General features: G+C 44.1%; 2 protein-coding genes and 2 non-coding genes across 4 annotated transcripts in view; 3 read left to right on the forward strand and 1 right to left on the reverse strand.

Moving 5' to 3' along the window:
* Positions 1–692: 692 nt before the first annotated feature.
* On the forward strand, positions 693–8,592 carry VHL (von Hippel-Lindau tumor suppressor). The gene is given in 3 exon segments (XM_036267228.1): positions 693–1,014; positions 3,923–4,045; positions 6,382–8,592. Coding segments are annotated over 3 exon segments (642 nt in total). The 3' UTR covers positions 6,579–8,592.
* A 3,597-nt stretch (positions 8,593–12,189) lies between these two features.
* Positions 12,190–12,296, reverse strand: LOC118633694. Its single transcript, XR_004960238.1, has one exon. It is a non-coding gene; the product is annotated as a U6 spliceosomal RNA (small nuclear RNA).
* A 2,659-nt stretch (positions 12,297–14,955) lies between these two features.
* The window catches only part of IRAK2 (interleukin 1 receptor associated kinase 2), a 71,284-nt gene continuing 63,656 nt past the window's right edge, over positions 14,956–22,583 (forward strand). Inside the window, exon 1 of the mRNA XM_036267227.1 lies at positions 14,956–15,067. Within this exon, the coding sequence (XP_036123120.1) occupies positions 14,974–15,067 (94 nt within the window). The 5' untranslated portion in view covers positions 14,956–14,973. The remainder of the gene's footprint in view (positions 15,068–22,583) is intronic.
* Positions 17,744–17,850, forward strand: LOC118633712. The gene has a single exon (XR_004960252.1). It is a non-coding gene; the product is annotated as a U6 spliceosomal RNA (small nuclear RNA).

Genomic DNA, 22,583 nt, shown 5'->3' on the forward strand with positions numbered 1-22,583 from the left:
CAATTTCAGGCGGTTCTGAATGATCTGTTTTGTTTTCTTTGAACTTAGTTCCACTGTACTCTTCTATGGCAAGGGATAGTGAATTTCTATTGGTAATACTGATACAAAATTACTTCTCAATCTTATTTAATGTCTTGCATATCGCATATGCCTAGAATACCTTTGAAAGGAAATACAAAACACTGGTGATGCTTGCTGCCTCCAGGGACTCATTCTGGGATGAGAGGAAAAATTTTAACCTTATTATACTCTTATGCATAAAATTTTAATTTTGTGACCCAAAATAGAGACAAAAACAATTTGATTAATAAGAAAACTATAAAATAATAGGGCCAATGGTGGGGAGAATATGGCAAAAACCATGACTATCTTAAGAGAATGAATAAAGCTACGGAAACCAACAAGAAAAAAATATTTTTTTAGGGGAAACTGGAGTTCGGTGTGACCTAGTGCTACCCACCCTGTCAGTGACATTAGAATCCTGTGCCTAGGGGGATTCATCCGCGCGTGCGCACAGCCTCAGGCCAGCCATTTCTGCGAATGCATACTCCATCCCCGACCGAGAGCACGCGAGAAACAGCCCGTACGCCTGCCGAGGACGCGCTCGCACGCCCCGCCCCGCCCCGCCCCGCCCCGGGCGGTCAGCGAATCCCGAGGCGCGCAGGCCTGGGCTGTCTAGGCTGCGGGAGGTGATGCCCTGGAAGGCGGGGAACCTGCAGGAGGCCAACGCGGCCGCAGAGCAGTAAGGTCCCGGAGAGTACGGCCGAGAGTAGGCGGGCGCGGAGGAGTCTGGCCCGGAAGAGTCCGATCAGGAGGCGGACGCCACAGAGGAGATGGAGGCTGGGAGGCCGCGGCCGGTGCTGCGCTCGGTGAACTCGCGCGAGCCGTCCCAGGTCATTTTCTGCAACCGCAGCCCGCGCGTCGTGCTTCCTGTGTGGCTCAACTTCGATGGCGAGCCGCAGCCCTATCCCACGCTGCCGCCGGGCACGGGCCGCCGCATCCACAGCTACCGAGGTAGGGTCGCTGCTCCCTTTGTCCCGCTGCTTGAGCGCCTGCCCGCCGGTTCTGAGCTGTGCCCGGCGCGGTAGGCCTGATAGCAATAGCAGCGGCGGCACGAACTCATCGAATCCCCTCCACCATCCGGGGAGGCAGGTGCTCTTGTGATTATTATTCCCACTTATGCATAAGGAACTGAGGCCCCAGAAAGATAGTGACAGACCCAAGTTGACGCTGCTAGTAAGTGGCGGAGCATTTTTCTTATAAAACAGTTTGCATTTGATGGTGACTTTTCCCCAACCCCCTTCCATGTATAGTTACCCCAGAAGCAGTGCTCCATCCCTAATGTCCATTGTTCAGTCCGTGAATGGAAGAATCTCACATTCTCCAATGTCCCCAGTGGGCCAGGTCCGGGTAGGCGCCCCGCCTTCATGGAGAACACAGTCCAGTGGGGAGACAGACGAATGCATAAACAGATGAGAACAAACCAAGGTCACAATTGCTGCGATTGGAACGGAGCACAGTGGTTGCTGGAGCTTGGAGCCAGCATCTGCTTAGTGAAGGGGGGGAGGGTGGGGAGGTAGGGGTGTGTGTGAATGTGTACACGCGTGGTTTCAACAAGGGAGAGCTTCCCAGAGAAGAAAGGGAGCCCTGCCGGATGAATGGGAGCTGACCAATCCAAGACAGCAACCGCAAGGGCTAAAGGAGGAGAGGGTATGGAATGGTGGTAGAGGAAGCCCTGAAGGTGATTTTACCCCTAGATAAATGGGGCCATTGTAGGTTTTCTAGCAGGGACAGGGCATTGCCAGATTTACATTGAGAAAAGCTCACTCAGGTTGCAAAGTGGTTTGATGGGGAAGGCTGCTGTTGAGGAACCAGTTAGGAAGCTGTTGTAATAACTCAAGAAGGGGAGAGGGGATAAGAAATTAGTTATCTTCCCTTGATTTTCAAGAAAAAAACATTTTTACAATCAGCTTAGGAGGAGCCTAATGGATTGCTTTTCCTTCAGGATACTCAATAATGTCTCTAAAACTTTTACACCGAACTTTCCTAATATTAAATGAGGAAGAACACAGTTCTTCCAGAGGTCAAAATTTGTATTCTCCTACTTTACCTAGAAAATTGTGTGAATTTTGTATTCGTCTTCAAAATTTATCTTTGCCTAATTTAATATAAATTTCTTTTTTAAAAAAGTTCTCACCCAAGGATATGTTTTTATTGATTGAGAAAGAGAGATAAACATCGATATGAAAGAGAAACATTGATTTGTTGCCTTCCATATATGCCCTGACTGGGAATCGAACCTGCAACCTTCCTCTCTCTGTAAGAAAAAAAAAATCAATAAAAACATATTCTTACCCAGCCAGTGTGGCTCAGTTGGTTGAGCATTGTCCCATGCACAGGAGGTCGCAGGTTTGATTCCAGTTCAGGGCACCTGCGGGGATTGCAGGCTTGATCCTCAGTAGTGGGTGTGCAGGAGGCATCTGATCGATGTTTCTATTTCTCTTTCCTTCTCCCTTCCTCTCTCTGAAATCGAGAGCGAAACATCGATCAGTTGCCCCCAGTACACACCCTGACCCAGGATCAAATCTGAAACCTGAGCATGTGCACTGACCGGGAATGACTTCCTGTGTATGGGACAATGCTCAACCATCTCAGCCACACTGGCCAGGGCCAATTTAAATTTATTTTTTAAATATGTTTTTATTGATTTTTTTTTTAGAGAGAAAGGAAAGGAGAGAGATAGAAACAACAATGTGAGAGAGAAATATCTATCAACTGCCTCCTGTATGTCCCCTACTGAGGATCAAGCCCACAACCTGGGCATGTGCTCTGACTAGGAATCTAACCAGGACCTCTCAGTCCATGGGACAGTGCTCAGTCCACTGAGCCACACCAGCTGGGCAACATTTCTTAAATTTTCTCATTAAATCTTCAAGTTAGTTTAGCCCGACTGGTGTGGCTCAGTGGTTGAGTGTGCACCTATGCACTAGGAGGTTGCTGGTTCGATTCCTGGTCAGGGCACATGACCAGGTTGTGGGCCTGATCCCCAGTGGTGGGCATGCAGGAGGTGGCCAATTGATGTTCTCTCTCATCGGTACTTCTATCTCTCTCTCCTTCTCCCTTCTTTGCTCTAAAATCAATAAAGAAAAATTTAAACAAAAAAATCTTCAAGTAAGTTTATACCCCAGGAACACATGCTATATTTATTCTGAGAGACACCTCCTCCCTCCTTAAACAGAATTAAGTCAGAGGGTTTGCCTCCTTTTCTCTCTCACACATGTGATTATTTGTTTCTTTAATTCAGGTATAATTTACATAGACTATAATGTACAGATCTTAGGGTTTGTTGTGTTTTGGCAAATGTAGCAACATCTAAATCAGGTATAGATTAGAACATTTCTGTCACCCCAGAAAGGACTCTCCTGCTCCTTTCACTCAGTCCCCTCGCTCCCAGAGGCAACCACTCTTCTGATTTTTTACATCATAGATTTATTTCATCTGTTCTTGCAAAATGTACCCTTTATGTCTGGCTTTCTTTTCTCAACATGAAGTTTTTGTATCTCTTATTTTTGAGTAGTACAGATTTGAGGAGTCACTGACCTCTCTTCTTTTAGTTTGCAGTGTTGATGTGATTTGCAGTTCATGTGCTTTGCTTTTCCTTTTTGGTAGAAGATGGAGTAGAATTTGGAGCCTTAAGTATATACTCTTCTATTTACTGGCCCTGTTGCCTTGAGCAAGTCACTTGGCTTTTTCAGACCTGTTTGCTATCTGTAAATGAATCTATTGTGAGAATTGAGTAAGCTAATATTATTGGATGGCCTTTGTATGATATTTAAGCAGAATGGCAAGTATTTCTTGTCAGTCTAGGGAGATAAAGGAAATAGGTGTGTGGCTACTTAACAGCCTCTGCTTGTATTAACAGGTCATCTTTGGCTCTTCCGAGATGCTGGGACATATGACGGGCTTCTGGTTAATCAAACTGAATTATTTGTGCCATCTCTCAATGTTGACGGACAGCCTATTTTTGCCAACATCACACTACCAGGTACTGATGTTCTATCTTACTTTTTATTTTATTTTTTATATATTTTTTTAATCCTCACCCGAGGACATTTTTGCATTTATCTTCAGATAGAGCTGGAGGGAGAGAGGGGGGGAAAGAGAGAGAGAGAAACATCGATGCGAGGGAGACACATTGAGTGGTTGCCACTCATACAACCCCAACCAGGGCCGGGGACAAACTGCAACCGAGGTACATGCCCTTTGCGGAAACCAAACCTGGGACTCTGGTCCGTGGGCTGCGGGCTGATGCTCTAACTGCTGAGCCAAACTGGCCAGGGCCCATCTCACTTTTTAAAAAGATAAGGTTGTTGTAATAAGTAGAGGAAAGGCCACTTGCTGGAGCCACGCCCTTAGTGATTTTTTGCCTGAGGCTCAGCAAGGTATTCAACCTTTCTGCCCTATTCTCCACCACAAGTAAAATGGAAGTAATGTATTCGTAGGCTCTGTACTGAGCAAAGGTGTTGTAGTATCTCAAAGTTCTCCCGGCTTGTCAGAGGTGGGCTAAACTAAAATGTCTGATTGTGGAATTATGAATGCATTTTGTTTCCCTGGCCTTAGAGTAGAATTATACCTTGGAGTCTCAGAAGAAGAACAAGGTATAGAGAATTAGATATCAGGGCTTGTTTAAAACATTTTTTTTCCTTTATTGATTTTTTAGAGAGAGAGGAAGTGAAAGGGAGAGAGAGACAGAAACATCGATGAGAGAGAACATCGACTGGCCACCTCCTGCACAGCCCCCACTGGGGATCGGGACCACAACCTGGGCATGTGTCCTGATGGAGAATCAAACCAGCGACCTCTTGGTGCATGGGTCGACGCTCAACCACGGAGCCACACCAGCTGGACATCATGGCTTGTTTCATATGACTTCTAGTATTGTATCTTTTAATGTTATTTAACCCGGTCAAGTTCACAACACCAGTCAGGGATTAAAAAAAAAAATCACTGATTTGAACAGTGGCATCACATACCATTTGTTTTATTTATTTATTTATTTTTTTTATCCTCACCCAAGGACATTTTTGCATTTATCTTCAGATAGAGCAGGAGGGAGAGAGGGGGGAAGAGAGAGAGAAACATCGACATGAGAGAAGCACATAGACTGGTTGCCACCCACACAACCCCAAACAGGGGGCTGGGGACAAACTGCAACTGATGTAGTACCCTTAGCGGGAACCGAACCAGGGCCTCTCTGGTCCGCAGGCTGATGCTCTAACCACTGAGCCAAACCAGACAGGGCACATCACACACCATTTGTTTTAAACCTTAAATGATTATTAGGTTGAGCTCTAAGAAACTAATGTTCTTGTGGAATTTTAAAAAACCGAGCCCTGGCCAGTTTTATCAGTGGTTAGAGCATCAGCTCGTGGACCATATGGTCACAGGTTTGATTCCTGGTCAAAGGCAGGTACGGGTGTTGCAGATTCTATCCCTGGCTGTAGTTGGGTTCATGCAGGAGGCAACCAGTTAATGTGTCTCTCTCACATCAATGTTTCTCTCTCCCTCTCCCACCCTCCCTTCCTCCTTTCCACTCTATCTGAAAATCAATGGAAAGATATCCTCAGGTGAGCACTAAAAACAACACACTAGATATTTGCAGCTTCATAAGGTTCAAACTAATAGGTGTATATAGATTCTGTTTTAAGGAAGTGGGTATACAAAAATGTTCATTGATAAGTTAAATGGAATAAATTTAGCTTTGTGGGGTTACCCTTAAAGAGTAAGTTCCCCAGTAAGTAAAGTTAGATTTCAGTTCCCCCAAAATCCAATTATCCACTGTTTTGGTTATCTATCGCTGTGTGACAACTACCCCAAAACTAACAACAACCATTTGATTTGTTCATAACTCTGCAGTCTGGGCTGAGCTCAGGTGGGTGGTCATTGGTGTGGCTGTCTTCTCCTGGCAGGTTGGCTGAGGGCTAGGCTTCTCTCCCAGGTAGTCTCTGTGCCTGTGCCTGTTCGTGTGGCCTCTCCTGCAGGGTAATTCAGGGCTTCTGAGAGGGTAAAAGTGGAAGTTGCTTAAGGCTTAGACCTAGAATTGCCACAGTTCACTTTACTCACAATCAGTTATTACAGCACATCACAGGCCCAGTCCACTTTCAAGGGGAAGTTACTACACAAGGTCTTCAATACCATGAGATATCGATCAGGGCCATTATGTTACATTCTGCCACAACACATGTACTCACTTTTTTTTTGCCCAAAGTGAGGTCCATCTGAGTAGATGTAATTGCCATAGTTGGTAAAACCTCTTGCTTATGCCTTGTCTCAAGGCCTGCGTGAATTTGCTGCTGAAGATTCGGTTTTCTGCCCTTACAGTGTATACCCTGAAAGAGCGATGCCTTCAGGTTGTTCGAAGCCTCGTCAGGCCTGAGAATTACAGGAGACTGGACATTGTGAGATCACTCTACGAAGATCTGGAAGACCACCCGAACGTGAGGAAAGACCTGGAGCGGCTGACACAGGAGCACATTGAAAATCAACAGATAGAAGAGGAGACTGGAGATTTTAATTGAAATTTGCATTCCTGAGTCTCAGCTTTTAATGGAACTGACTAGTCTTAATCTAGCTATAGGACTGGTCATTATTCTCAGTTTCAAGGTATCTCATTCTTAGAGTAAAAAAAATGCTCCATTGCTTAAAAGAAAGTTAACAGACTTCACTAGGTATTGTGATGTTTAGGGGCAAATATCACAAAATGTAATGCCTGCCCTCTCTAGAAGTGTTTATCGGAAAGTAGTTGCGTTTTTGCCTCTTAGTGAATCTGGAAAGTTTCTGTGTAAGAACCTTTGTGTAAGTAATTCAGTGAGAATTGCAACGTATTCTTTGATTGTAAGAAAGCAGTGGCATCTGCTTTTAATTATATCGTGGTTGGTGATGCGTCCGCCTCCCGCTTTGAGAAGACTGAGATGTCCTTGAGGCAGGGACGAATCTGTCTGCTCTTTAAGACCTCAGTGCCTCTCACATTATGAGCCTTCATCAGTGGTTGTTGAATGAATAAACCAGTGGATGCTTTGGTAGAAAGTGTTTGGAAAGTTTGCCCTTTTTTGCAGAGGGGAAACAAGGGACCTTGAAGTATGTATAGTAAATAAATGTTTTAAGGAATTCATTTTTATAGAAAGCACTTTTTATAATTTTCTAAATTTTGTGCTTTTCTCTGTTCACTGTTGTTACAAGTGCTGTTTTATTTTCTGTTTCTAAACCAAGATTAGGTTTTACAGTTACTGTGATGATAGCTCCTTTGAAACTTGACATCTGTGCAGAAGATAGGAGAAAACAGCTGTCCTCTTGCTTAACTCGAGTATTAAGGAGATACTGCCGTACTGTAAATAGGTTTCTGCCAAGTGTGGGTATTTCTGTTTCTTTTTGTAAATCCATGACATTTCTGTTTGGTTTAACATTTTTCATCAGGCAGGATCTGGTGACACTTTGCACCTGGCTGGAGGAGAGGCCCCTCTAAGCTCTGGGGAGTTACTGACTCACACAGTGGATTCAGAGAGTAGCCTGGAATGTTTCATAGTTTTATAAATGTACAAATACTTTCTTATAGGCCAGACTTAAATTCATTCAGTACCTCTGTCAGGCTTCCTTTTGCATAACAGTTTTAAAAAATTTGGTAGAGAAATTTTAGAAAAGACGGAAAAGTAAAAGGAAGAAAAAGATTACTGTAGATCCACTATGTAAACACACTCACTAACTTAACATTTTGAGTTTTCAACCCTCTTTAGAGCAACTTTTGGTTGGTTGGTTTTTACATAGTTGATGTTATACTATACATACAATTTTGTATTCTTTCTCATTTAACTTTATAACTTAAATATCTTCTCATGGCATCTTTAGTTCCTGTGCTAACCTTTGAGCAGAACTCCTGTGCTCTGCAGAGTGAAGTGAATGAATGAAGTAAACCCCACAGTTGTCTCACTATACCTTATGTTTCATCCAGTCTTGTTCCCCTCTTCGAACATTCAGCAAAATAGTTGGCTTTTTTTTTTTTTAAAGTATGTTGTAGTACTCATTCAGTGATACACCTCTAAATATCTAATTTTTTGTGTAGGGAAGAAGAAATGCTGGTACAGAAAGTAGCCATGTGAGTTCCAGAGTCAGAGAGGATGGGGATTTAAGGAAGTCTGCCGGTGCTGGATTTGTTTAATGTTGGTTTTTATTTTATTTTTAACCTGTCTTTGTGTCAAAATGAGATTTCATGTTCCTCTTGTTAAAACATGCAATTTGAGTACTGTATTTTTTGTGTTGTCCAAGGAAGTTGAAAACCTGTAGCATGAATAATATGTTTTTCGTTTGAAGTCTTATGAATGTATTAAGAGACTGTGCTGTTTCCTATTTTGAATTTAAAAAGACTGTTCTTTAATACATTAAATGGTGCTGAGTAAAGGAAATAGGGAGGGTGTGTCGTGGTGTTATTTTAACCAGACTTTTCTCCCCTGGAGAGTTGTAAAAGTCATGTTTATTTAAAGGCTTAAGGTGGGGGTGAGTAGCAGACACAAGCGCCTGACTTCTTCTCAGTTCCTTCTCTTTCCAGCACTGGATTTTTTTAAGACCATTGTTTCTTTTAACTTTATTTTTCTCGTAAATATGATACATCACTGTAAAAAAAAATTTAAGCACTACAGAAAAGTACTAAGAAAAAGATTTACATTGGAACAAAGTTGTTTTATTTTTATTTTTCCATGAAAACAGAACCAATCTTTACAGACACGTCACTGAAGAAGATGCACAGCCCTGGCCGGGTAGCTCAGTTAGAGCATCGTTCTATCCCCAGTCAGGTGACATACGAGAATCAACCCGTGAATGCATAAATGAGTGGATCAACGAGTCCATGTTTCTTTCTCCCCTTCTCTAAAATCAACTAAAAAAGAAAAAGAAGATGTACAGATGGCAACTAAGCATGTGAAAAGATGCTTCGCATCATATGTCATCAGGGAAATGAAAATGAAAACAATGAGACACCACAAGGCCCCATTAGAATGGCCAAAACCTGTAACAGCCGTAAGCACTAAAGGATAGAAGTGTGGGACTTCCCTCTCCCAGACAGAAGGAGAACTGGGATTTTCCTTACACAAGACAAGGGTGGGTTTGTTTGTTGGTTTATTTGTTTTTTTAATTCACTTTATCTTTTTTTGGATCATGTACTGTCAGAAAAATCAATAAAGATATTTTTATTAGAAAATAAAAAATACGTACGGTCCATAGAAAAGCTTTATTATTATTTCCTTTTCATCAGTCTTTCTTCATGCCCCAACTTCCTGATAGAACACTTTCTCAGTTCTGCCTATACACAATTAGAATTACCTAAAAGTTCTTTAAAATTCCAGTGCCTGAGCCCCACCCCAGAACAACTGAATCTGGATCTCTGGAGGAAGGGCTGAACATGTATAATTTTTTAAATTTTGCCAGATAGGCCCTGGCCAGGTAGCTCAGTTGGTTAAAGCATCCACTCAATATGCCATGGTTGCAGGTTCAATCCCCAGTTGGCATATGTAAGAATCAACCAATAAATGCATAAATAAGTGGAACAACAAATTGATGTTTCTCTCTCTTTCCCCTTTCCTCTTGCTCTCTTTCTAAAAGTCAGTCAGTAGCACGGCCGGTGTGGCTCAGTGGTTGAGCGTTGATCCATGCACCAGAGGTCGCTGGTTCGATTCCCTGTCAGGGCACATGCCCAGATTGTGGGCCAAATCCCCAGTGCGGGGCATGCAGGAGGCGGCCAATCGATGTTCTCTCTCATCGATGTTTCTATCTCTCCCTTTCCATTCCTCTCTCCAAAAATTGATAAAGAAAAAAAAAATTTTTTTTTTCCAATTTTTGTTCAGATAGAGTTGGAGGGAGAGAAAGAGAAACATTGACATGAAAGGGACACATCTTGTGGTTGCCACCCGCACAACCCAGCCAGGGCCAGGGACAAACTGCAACTGAGGTACGTGCCCTTAGCGGAAACGGAACCCGGGTCTCTCTAGACTGTGGGCCGATGCTCTAACTGCTGAGCCAAACCGGCCAGGGCAGAAAAAAAATTTTTTTAATAAAAAAAAAAATCAGTAAATAAAACATTAAAATTTCCCCAGATAATTCTAATGTGCAGCTGAGATTGCAAATCACTGATTGTCATTTCATGGAAATTAAATGTGAACAAGTCAAAATGACATAACTGTGTAACTCATTGCATTCAATCTCAATAACAATTTCTAACTGGTAGGGAGGGTGTTGGTCCCGGAAATAGCTAATGAGGGGACGAAAGGAACTGTGCAGAATTGTAGGAAATTTTTCACAGTGAGGCAATATAACAGAGCCAAAAGAGTACTTCCTTTGGTGTCAGACTTGGGTTGAATCTTGTCACTTGGCCAATTTTGCTTAACCAAGTTACAATTGACTTGAGGCTCAGTTTCCTCATCTGTAAAATGGAAATGATAAATCTACTTTGTAGGGTAGTTGTGAGGATCCTAGATGATGTATGCTAAGTGCCTGGTACTTGGTAGGTGAGTGGCAACTCAATAATAGCAAAAACCTTACTTTGAAGAACTAATTCTAAAGGCTGGGGACTAAGATGTACCCCTAAGATGGCCTGCTCAGGCCATGAACTACTCAAGCCTCTCTGGAGGAGAAAATCCTAGAACTCAGATTCCAAGCCCTGAGGATGGGGCGAGAAGGAAACTTGCCAGAAGCCCAAGGATATAGCAGAGAGAGAAGCTGCTGGGGCTTCTCTGTCCCGGACAGGCTAAGGCTGAATGTGAACCTTCTGTGGTCTTAAAGCCTCATCAAGCAGAAGAGGCCCCATGGCACTAAGGTAGAGGCCAAAGACACATGCTCTGTGCTTGCAGAAGAGAAGGAGAAGCAGGTGGAGGACTCTGCAAACAGAGAAAAGGAGGGAAGGAAGAGGGCCCTTATTCTCCTTTGCTCTGGGATGTAGGTGATTTCCCACGGAGTCATGGTCAGACCATCACTGGAGCTTCTCCATCTAAAATTCCACCTTCAACCACTGCTGAAACATGGGACTTCCCCTGAAAAGCAGTCTCAGAACTTCAAGGAGGTGGATTCACATAAAAGCAGTCCTTTACTGGGCTCAGTACTTGACAGTTTGTTCTGAGCATTGTGGGGTTCATTTAAGCTTCATAGCAATCCTTCAAAGTGGTTGAATCAGGATACATGATTTATAAAAAGTTCAATACAGCCCAGGCTGGTTTTGCTCAGTGGTTAGAGCGTCAGTCCGCGGACCAGGGAGTCCTGGGTTTGGTTCCCGCTAAGAGCACGTACCTTGGTTGTAGTTTGTCCTTGGTCCTGGTTGGGGTCGTGTGGGTGACAATCAGTTGATGTGTCTCTCTTACATCGATGTTTCTCCCCACACCCCTCTCCTCCTCTATCTGAAGAAAAATGCAAATATGTCCTTGGGGCCCTGGCTGGTTTTGCTCAGCGGTTAGAGCACCGGCCCACCGACCAGAGTCCTGGGATCGGTTCCCGCTAGGGGTACATACCTCATTTGCAGTTTGTCCCCGGCCTGGTTGGGGTCATGTGGGTGGCGGCCTGTCGATGTTTCTCTCTCTCTCTTCCCCCCTCTCTCCCTCCCGCTCTATCTGAAGATAAATGTGAAAGTGTCCTCGGGTGAGGATTACAAAAAAAAGGTTAATACAAATTTTATCTTGATCAAGAATAAAGAACCAGACAGATAAAGAGCTGAACTTGGACATATATCCTGTTAGGATTCTTAGGCTGGTGGGTGCTTTTTTCTTTTTTTATTATTCTTTTTTAAAGTCGGCCTCCTTTTATTTCACTATTTTTAAGTTGATTTTAGAGAGGAAGGAAGAGAGAAAGACCTGGCAGGTGTGGCTCAGTTGGTTGGAGCGTTATCCTGTGCACCAGAAGCTCACGTGTTCTATTCCAGGTCAGGGTACATGCCTGGGTTTCAGGTTCAATTCCCAGTTGGGGTGTGTACAGGCGGCAACTGATCCATGTGCTCCTTTTTTTTTTTTAATATGTTTTTATTGATTTTTTTTAGAGAGAGAGGAACGTCGATGTGAGAAAGAAACATCTATTGGCTGCCTGCTGCTCATCCCCCACTGGAGATCGGGCTCCCTTCCTCTCTCTCTAAAAAATCAGTAAAAACATATGTTATTTTATTTTTTAAATATGGAATGCTTCACGAATTTGCCTGTTACCCTTGTTCAGGGGCCATGCTAATCTTCTCTGTATCATTCCAATTTTAGTACATGTGCTGCCGAAGCAAGCACAATAAAAACATATTTTAAAAGAGTTTGCTGTCCTTTACTCAGGGAAGGCTATGTATCGAGTACAGTGCCTCAAGCAGTGGAGCACTCTTCCCCATGTACTTTTCAGTATTATCAATGCAGCTAGCTTTTTTTTCTTTAAAAAATTTTTTTTCTTTCTTTATTTTTAGAGAAAAAGGAAGTGAAGAGGGAGAGAGAGATAGAAACATCAATGAGAGAGAACATCAATTGGCTGCCTCCCGCATGCCCCCAACTGGTGTTGGGTCCACAACCTGGGCATGTGCCCTGACCAGGAATCAAACCGGTGACCTCTTGGTGCATGGGTCGACGCTCAACCACTGGGCCACACTGGTCGGGTGCAGCTAGCATTTTTAAAAAAGGATTTTTTATTGATTTTTAAAGAGGAGGGAAGGGAGAGAGAAACATTTGATGTGAGAGTGAAACATTGATTGACTGCTTCTTGCACACCCCCAGCTGGGGATAGAGCCTGAAACTCAGGCATGTGCCCTGATCGGGAATTGAACCACAACCTTTCAGTGCATAGTACAACACCCAATCAACTGAGTCACACCAGTCAAGGTGCAGCTACCATATTTTAAGTACATTCTCTGTGCAAGGAAGACCCTGGAGTAGGTGTTCTATATGGACTGTCTAAATTGATTTAATCCATTTCCCTGGCTCACAACTCTAAGATGTAGGGATGATTAGCCTCATTTTACAGATGTGTCAAAGAAGGCTTGAAAAGTTAAATGAGTTGTCCAGGGTCACAAAGCCTGTTGGTGGCAGAACTGGAACTTGGCCTCAGGACTTAGCACTTTCCTTGCAGGTTCCTTCTTTGGCAGCCATGCTCCATAGCTGATGTTTACAGGTGCAAAGTGGCACTCTCGTTGTTTATCTGCCCTCGATGATGTTGCCTCACCTCTTGGAACCTATTTACTTCTGTGTAAAAATGGAATAATAATATCTATAGCATAGGCTTATGAGAATTACATAAAATGATTTATTTAATGGTAGTTATTATAATAAAGAGACAGTTTGTAGCCAGTGATCAGACTGCTAGGGTTCAAATCTCAGCTCTGCCACTGTATGAGTTTAGGTTAGTTATTTAATCTTTCTGTGCCTCAGTTTCCTCATCTATAGAATGGGGGTAATAACTACACCTACCTCATGGAGTCATTGTGAGCAATAAGTGAAATAACCCAGGTGAAGTCTGTTCAATAAATTCTAGCCCTGGCCGGTTTGGCTCAGCGGTTAGAGCGTCGGCCTGCGGTCCGGAGAGACCCGGGTTCGGTTCCCACTAAGGGCATGTACCTCGGTTGCAGTTTGTCCCCGGCCCTGGTTGGTCGTGCGGGTGGCAGCCACTCGATGTGTCCCTTTCACATCGATGTTTCTCTCTCTCTCTCCCTCCTGCTCTATCTGAACAAAGAATGAAAAAGTGTCCTCGGGTGAGGATTAAAAAAAAAATAATAATAAATTCTAGCCATTATAAGTTCTCATCCTATCCTATTTAATAATTCAATTAGCCTCACAGTCCCTCTTACCATATTCCTCCAATAATATTGATCACATTTAAAGATAATGAGCCCTGGCCGGTTTGGCTCAGCGGTTAGAGCGTTGGCCTGCGGTCTGGAGAGACCTGGGTTCGGTTCCCGCTAAGGGCACGTACTTTGGTTGCAGTTTGTCCCCGGCCCTGGTCGGTCGTGTGGGTGGCAGCCACTCGATGTGTCCCTTTCACGTCGATATTTCTCTCTCTCTCTCTCCCACTGTATCTGTACAAAAATTGCAAAAATGTCCTCGGGTGAGGATAAAAAAATAATAATAAAAATAAAAAAATAATAAAGATAATGAATATGCCGTAACCCCCACCCCCATCACTTTCAGCATGCTCTACTTTTGCTCTCTAACATTACCTATCAACTATAATGCTGTTATTTATTTATTTTGCATTTCTACTGTTTACTGTCTGTCTCCCTCCCTGCCAGGGATTTTGTTCAGAGGTACCCCTAGCACCTAGAACAGTGCCTAGTACAGAGTAAACGGCTCAATAAAAATTAGCCATTATTGTGATAAAGTCTAACTTGACTTGTCCTCCCTCTGATAGCTCTGAATTCCTAATTCCCTTTAGTCAACTTTTCTTTTTCTTTTTGGCAATAGCACTTATTACCTTTTAACATATTATATAACTTACTCATTCAGTATTTTTATTAGTTATTGCTGTTTCCTCTCCACCACCCCTATCTAGAGTGTACGTCCCATGAAAGCAAGGACTTGATAGGTTTTCTCTACTAATGTGTCTCCAACACCCAGAACAGTGCCTGCCGTGTAGTAGGTAATTAATAGAATATTTGCTGAATGAATTATATGTGGGGCAGCACCAAAGCAGTGGAAGTGGCCTCCTAGGACTGCCACGGAATTCCCCGCTGGCCGACGGTTTCCTCTCCACTCCGGACCTCAAGTTGCCTCTCCCAGCTCCTTCCTTTTGGTCTCACAGCCGCTCAGGTCCAGCCGGCCGGACGGCGTCGCGCCCGGTCGCCACTGAGGGGCAGTGGTGTCCAGCGCTGGCCCCGCCCACGTCCGGGGAGGCGGGGCGGTGGGAGGGGCCAGGCCCGGGTAGAGAAGCCGAGTCCCGCGGCGTCGGGCTCAGTCTCCCGGTAGTCTCCGCTGGGCTCGCCGCCCCGCCATGTCCTGCTACATCTACCAGCTGCCCGCCTGGGTGTTGGATGACTTGTGCCGCAACATGGACACGCTCAGCGACTGGGACTGGATGCACTTCGGTGAGTGGGCCCCCCGAGCGACCGCGCCCGGCGTCGGTCTCCAAGCCCCCTCCTAGCCTCTGTTTAAAAGTGGGTACTGATCCGGGGGGCTCTGCGTGCTGCCCTCTGGACCCGGCTCTCGCTGTGTGCCCGCAGGCAGGCCACTGCCCCCTCTGTGGACTCTAGTGCGATCATCTGGAAGGCGTTTTGTGATCTTTGAAGATTTCTGCTGTCACTCAGTTCGTTGCTAAGTAATAACCAGTTTGTGCTGTTTATAGTCAAGCTTGTAACAATTGCTGTGAGCAGTTACAATAAATTACCAGTGTGCTGGGCCCTAATGTGAGCACTTGACAGGGATTTTCTCGTTTAGTCCTACATACCATAAAGTGCATATTTCTCTTACCCCATTTTAAAGAGGAGGAAACGGATTTAGAGAGGTAGAGTTACTCGCTAAGTGGCAGAATGGTATTTGAACCCAGCGTCTAGTCCCCCACCAGGACACTGTAACTCCTTAGTGTTTTGTTTGTTTGAGCCTGATGATTGGCTGACAGCGCTTGATATCCAGGGGGAGGGAGGCTGTGCCTGTGGTCCTCATTCCAGGTCCACTACCTCCCAGCTGGTGATTCTGAGTGAGTTGCTTAACCTCTCTGAGCATCAGCTTCCTAATCTATAAACTGGAGGTTGTTGTGAGGAATGAGAAAACGTTTAAAAATTGATTTTAAAAGGAGGGAGGGAGGGAGGGGGGGAGAGAGAGAGAGAGAGAGAGAGAGAGACATCAATTTGTTGTTCCACTTATTTATGCATTCATTGGTTGTTTCTTTTTTCTTTATCCTCACTGGAGGAAATTTTTCCATTTTTTGTTCAGATAGAGTGGGAGGGAGAGAGAGGAAGAGAGAGAGAGAGAGAGAGAGAAACATCGACATGAAAGGGACACATTGAGTGGTTGCTACCTGCATGACCAACCAGGGCTGGGGACAAACTGCAACCGAGATACGTGTCCTTAGTGGGAACCGTGGCCTGGTCTCTCTGGACCGCAGGCCGACGCTCTAACCGCTGAGCCAAAATGGCCAGGGCGGTTGTTTCTTTTTTTAAAACATGTTTTCTTTATTGATTTTAGAGAAAGAGGAAGGGAGAGAGAGATAGAAATATCGATGAGAGAGACCATCAACTGGCTGCCTCCTGCATGCCCCGCTCTGGGGACCGGGCTCATAACCTGGGCATGTGCCCTGACCAAGAATCCAACCAGCGACCTCTTGGTGCATGGGTTCCACGCTCATCCACTGAGCCACACCAGCCAGGCACAGTAACTAACACTTATTGGCTTCTTACATTACCATGTACCACCAGAGTGCTAGGTGTTTTATGCCTTCTAGCCTGTTTTCTAAACATATTTATGTGTATACATTTTTCAAAAATTACATCATTTTGAATATTGTAATAGCCTACTTTTTCACTTAAAATATATCATAATTATTTCTGCTTGCCAAACAATATTCTTTAGCAAGTTGGATTTATTTTCAATGTGTATTTTTATTAACTATTTTTAATGGATAAAAGTAACAAATGCACTAGGTTAAATGATGTAAATAATACACTTGTGATAGAGGAAGGTAAATATTTTTCCCTTTCCTGGTCCTCAGCCTCCCTGTTCCTCTCCCTAGAGACAGTCAGTGGTAACTTGTTTGGGCAACTCTGAGAATGTCTGTCGCTGCCTAATTTTCTTTAAAATAAAAAAAAATTTTTTTACGCCCTGGCCGGTTTGGCTCAGCGATTAGAGCGTCGGCCTGCGGTCCAGAGAGACCCGGGTTCGGTTCCCGCTAAAGGCGCGTACCTCGGTTGCAGTTTGTCCCCGGCCCTGGTTGTGTTGTGCGGGTGGCAACCGCTTGATGTGTTCCTTTCACGTTGATGTCTCTCCCGCCCCCCGCCCCACTCTACCTGAACAAAAAAATGGAAAAATGTCCTCGGGTGAGGATAAAAATCCTCGGGTGAGGATAAAAATAAAAAATAAAAAAAATAAAAATTTTTATTGATATTAGAGAGAGAGAGTGAGAGAGAAATAGAAACATCAATGAGAGAGAACATCAACTGGCCGCTTCCTGCATGCCCCCCACTGGGGATCGGACCCACAACCTGGACATGTGACCTGATCAGGAATTGAACCAGCAACCTCTTAGTACATGGGTCTATGCTCAGCCACTGAGCCACACCGGCTGGGATGTTGTTGCCTGTTTTTCTAGACTGCACTGTGTTGCTTTGCTTGGATAATCTGTGATTTAACTGCTTTAAATGTTCCTGGGCAGTGGACAAACTTTGTATGAGAGACTCCCTCTAGATTTTTCCATGTTGGTCTCAGTTGTGAATGCCAGAACAACTTCTGCTTCCAGGAAATTAATTTAGAAGGCACACTTATGAGTTTGTTTTTTAAACCTCACCCAAGGGTATTTCTCTATTTATCTTCAGGTAGAGTGGAAGGGAGAGAGAGGGAGAGAGAGAGAAACATTAGTGTGGGAGGGATACAAGCAGGGCCAGGGACGAACCGCAAGCGAAGTACGTGCCCTTGACCGAATCGAACCTGAGACTCATTGGTCTGTGGGGCAATGCTCTAACTGCTGAGCCAAACCAGTCAGGGCTATGAGTTTTTTAAAAAACAGCTTTATTGAGGTATAATTCAGATACCATACAATGATGTACAGTGTGGTGCTTACTTCAGCTGCATGGATACTAAAATTGGAACACAACTGAGAAGATTAGCATGGCCCTTCCACAAAAATGACACCCAAACTCATGAAGCGTTCAGTATTAAAAAATAAATAGTGTACAGTTCATCTTTAATTTCTCCTGGACAATACTGTAAATATAAAACCTAAAGATGAGCCCGGCTGGTGTGGCTCAGTGGTTGAGCATCGACTCATGCACCGAGAGGTTGCTGGTTTGATTCCCGGTCAGGGCACATGCCCAGGTTGTGGGCCCGATCCCCAGTGAGGGCATGCAGGAGGCAGCCATTCGATGTTCTCTCTCTTCAATGTTTCTTTCTCTCTCCTTTCCTTTCTCTAAAATCAATCAATAAATAAACAATTAAAAAACAAAACAAAAAACCTAAAGATGAGTTTGGATGGTTTCATGAGTATAAGTTCTGCTAATTCTGTATTAGTCTTCTTCAAATGTCACCTATCAGGCATAGCTCTGAAATGCTGATAATGTAAAGAAGAGGTATTTGGATTTCTGAATATTCATAATTGTGTTACCCTAGGATGGGAGTTCTGAAGTTTAAATTCTAGCTCTAGGTTTTAGAATAAAATCCCTTCAACACTTGACCGAAGTGCCAAAAAATGTTTCCAAAAAATGAGAGTTGTAAGTTATATCAAAAATGTCTTAGGCCCTGGCCGGTTTGGCTCAGCGGTTAGAGCGTCGACCTGCGGTCCAGAGAGACCTGGGTTCGGTTCCCGCTAAGGGCATGTACCTTGGTTGCAGTTTGTCCCCGGCCCTGGTTGGTCGTGCGGGTGGCAGCCACTCGATGTGTCCCTTTCACATCGATGTTTCTCTCTCTTTCTCTCTCTCTCTCTCTCTCCCTCTCTCTCCCTCTCACTCTATCTGTGCAAAAAATGGAAAAAAAATGTCCTCGGGTGAGGATTAAAAAAAAAAAAAAAAAAAGAAAATGTCTTAGACTAGGTTAAGGTTCTAAGTAAAATAAGAATTCAGTACAAAAGTATTTACTGTTGCCCGGCTGGTGTGGCTCAGTGGTTGAGCATCAACCCATGCACCAAGAGGTCACCGGTTTGATTCCCAGTCAGCACATGCCCAGGTTGTGGGTCTAATCCCCAGTGGGGGACCTGCAGGAGGCACTGAATGTGTATCTCTCACATGGATGTGTGTGTGTCTCTCTCTTGTTACTTGCTTACTTGTTACTTGTTTTTGCTAGAAATGTTAATGTAATAAATATCAATGTGGGAGAGGATAGTAAAAACAAAGTGTATAGTTTGGTGGCATTTAGTATATGGAGAGTTGTACATCCCTCTCCACAATCAATCTTAGAACATTTTAATTACCCCCAATAGAAACCCTGTCCCCTTCCCCTTAACCATCACCCCCCCCCCCACACACACACACACACCCCTCTCATTTCCCCCTGCTTTAGGCATTGTCTAATCTGGACATTTTATATCAATGTAATAATAAATTATGTGGTTCTTCATGACTGATTTCTTTCATTTAGCATGTTTTCAAGGTGTATCATGTTGTATCATGATTAGTGCTTAATTTCTTTTCTTTCCCCCCTTTATTGATTTCAGAGAGAGGATGGGAGAGGGAGAGAGAGAGAGAGAAACATCAATGAGAGAGAACATCAATTGGCCGCCTCCTGCATACCCCCCTGGGGATTTGGTCCACAACCTGGGTATGTACCCTGACCAGGAGTTGAACTGGTGACCTCTTGGTGCAAGGGTTGACACTCAACCACTGAGCCACACTGGTTGGGCATCTTTTTATTACTGAATAATATTCCATGGTATGGATATACTGCATTCTATTTATCCAGTTATCAGTTGATGGACATTTGGTTCTTTCCACTTTTTGGCTATTGTGAATAATGCGTCTGTGCACATTCATGTGCAAGTTTTTGTGTGGACATATGTTTTCATTCCCTTGGGTAGATATCTTGGGAGTGAAATTACTGAGTCATAGGGTTACTCTGTGTTTAACATTTTGAGGAACTACTAGACTGTTTTCCAAAGTGACTGCACCATTTTACATTCCCACGAGGGGTGTTATGAGGGTTAGTTTCTCCACATCTTCACCAACACTTGTCATTGTCTGTCTTTTGATTCTAGCCATCTGAGCAAGTGTGATGTGGTAGCTCATTGTGGTTTTGATTTGTATTTCCCTAATGACTGAATATGTTGAGCATCTTTCATGTGCATATTGGCCCTTTGCATATCCTTTTTGGGGAATACCTCTAACTTTTTAGGCCCTAGAGACACCAGAATTGCTCAAAGTCCTAAGAGACTTCTCATTGTGGTTTAGGATATAATCTAACTTCACCAGGCCTGCCCAATCTGACACAATGTGACCCCACTGATTCTGACCTCCTTCCCTCTCACACCCTCTTGTTCACCCTGCTTCAGCCACATTGGCCTCCTTGATCCAGACTCAGGCCTTTGCACTTGCTGTTTCCTTAGCCTGGGACATTCTTCCACCTTTGTTCCCCATGGCTGGCTTTCTAGTCTGTATTAGTTTTCTCTTGTTGCTTTAATAAATTACCATACATTTAATGGCTTAATAAGCACAGATACATTATGTTACAATTCTGGAGGTCAGAAGTCCTAAAACCAAGAGGGTGGCAGGGCTGCAATCCTTCTGGAGGCTTTGGGGAAGAATCCCTTTCCTCGCCTTTACTAACTTCCGGAGGCTGCCTGCATCTGTCTCATGGCTGGTGGCCCCTTCCTTCAAAGCCAACAGCATAGCATTGTCAGATCTCTCTCTGACCTCACTTCTGTCATCATATCCCTGAATCTGACACTCCTGCTTTCCTCTGAGAAGGACCATTGTATCTGTATAATTTGTTAGCCAATGTCACCCTGAAATATTCAATAAAAATGGGGGGCCCACTCAGATAATCCAGGATAATCTCATTTAAAAACCTCTGCTCGGTTGGTTGAGCATCAACCTATGCACCGAAGGGTTGCTGGTTCTATTCCCAGTCAGGAGGGCACATATCTGGGTTGTGGGTTTGATCCCTAGTCAGGAGCTTACAGAAGGCAACCAATCGATGTTTTTCATATCGATGTCTCTCTCTGTTTCAGGAGGATTTAAACAAACAAAAATACCCAAAAACCTTAACTTAATCTCATTTGCATATTCCTTTTTGTCATGTAAGATGCCATATTCACAGGTTTTGGGGTTTGGGACACTGACACCTTTGGAGGGGCCATAGTCCTTGAGGTCTCAGTTCATATATCACCTTGTTCAAGAGGCCTACCCTGCCCTATTATTCTCTATCCCACCACCATGTTTTTTTTTTTTTTTTAATCCTCATCTGAGGACATTTTTCCATTTTTTGTACAGACAGAGTGGGAGGGAGAGAGAGGAAGAGAGAGACAGGGAAACATCGATGTGAAAGGGACACATCGAGTGGCTGCCACCCGCACGACCAACCAGGGCCGGGGACAAACTGCAACCGTGGTACATGCCCTTAGCGGGAACCAAACCCGGGCCTCTCCGGACCACAGGCGGACGCTCTAACCGCTGAGCCAAACCGGCCAGGGCGTTTTTTTTTTTATTTTTTTTATTCCACTTAAAAGCTTTGACATTACCTTGTTCCTTATTTGGTTATGTCTACCTCTTCCCAGAAAATGTAAGGTCTGTGAAGGCAGGGGCCTCACCCATCCAATTCACTCCTATATTCCCAGAGCCTGGATAGTACCTGGCCGAGGGCAGATATCAGTGACCACTTGAATGTATGATGAGCTGAAGGATGTACGAATGGTGAGGGCATGGGGTGTGTCCACTTCTTACCCTACAACGATGGCTTCGAGCCCACAGTCAGCCAGCAATCCGTGTTGGATCGGGGGTCGCTGGACTGGGGGCCAGTTGTGCCCCCAGTTAGGTGATCCTTGCCAAGTTGCCACATTCTCTGATTTCCTCTTTAGCAGAACCAGTGATTGTGATTGTCCTTCCAGTTCTAAAGAGTCTTGGCTTTTGCAAATCATTTTTTTATTTTAATTAGAAATTTTTTTTTAAAGAATTTTTATTGATTTTTAGAGAGAGTGGGAGAGGGATAGAGAGAGAAAGAATGATGTGAGAGAGGTAAACATTGATCGGCTGCTTCCTGCACACCCCCTACCAGGGATTGACCCTGCAAACCAGGCCTGTGCCCTGACCCAGAATCGAAATGGCAGTGTTTTGTTGCATGGGATGATGTTCCAACCAACTGAGCCACACCTGCCAGAACTTATTTATTTATTTATTTTTAATCCTCACCTGAGGATATGTTTTTATTGATTTTGGAGGGAAAGGAAGGGAGAGAGAGGGAGAGAGATACATGGATCAGTTGCCTCCTGCATACATCCCTACCGGGAATCGAACTCGAAAACTTTTGGTGCATGGGATGATGCTCCAATCAAGTGAGCCACCCGGCCAAGGCTGCAAACCATTTTAGAAAAGATGGTCTCTTAGGGCTGATTATGGTTCTGTGGGGCAGAAGTAGGAAGATCCTTAAAGTAATAAAACCACACAGCCACAATATGCATGTTTTTTTGGACTTGATAGTTCTTGGCAGATAACATGGCTGCCTCCTGTCCATATCCCTATTATTGCAGCTGCATCCATTTTTGCCCTTGGGGGAAAACAGTCTTCTTAAAACTTCACCTTTAAAAAATATATATAGATTATTCTTTTGTTTGTTTGTTTTAATCCTCACCTGAGAACATGCGTAGAGAAAGGAGAGAGAGAGGGAGAGAGAAACATTGATGTGAGAGAGAAACATCAATTGGTTGCCTTCTGTGTGTGCCCTGACCAGAGATTGAACCCACAACCTGGGCAT

The sequence above is a fragment of the Molossus molossus genome, unplaced genomic scaffold, assembly GCF_014108415.1.
Source record: "Molossus molossus isolate mMolMol1 unplaced genomic scaffold, mMolMol1.p scaffold_m16_p_18, whole genome shotgun sequence".
In the NCBI taxonomy this organism is placed as follows: Eukaryota; Metazoa; Chordata; class Mammalia; order Chiroptera; family Molossidae; genus Molossus; species Molossus molossus.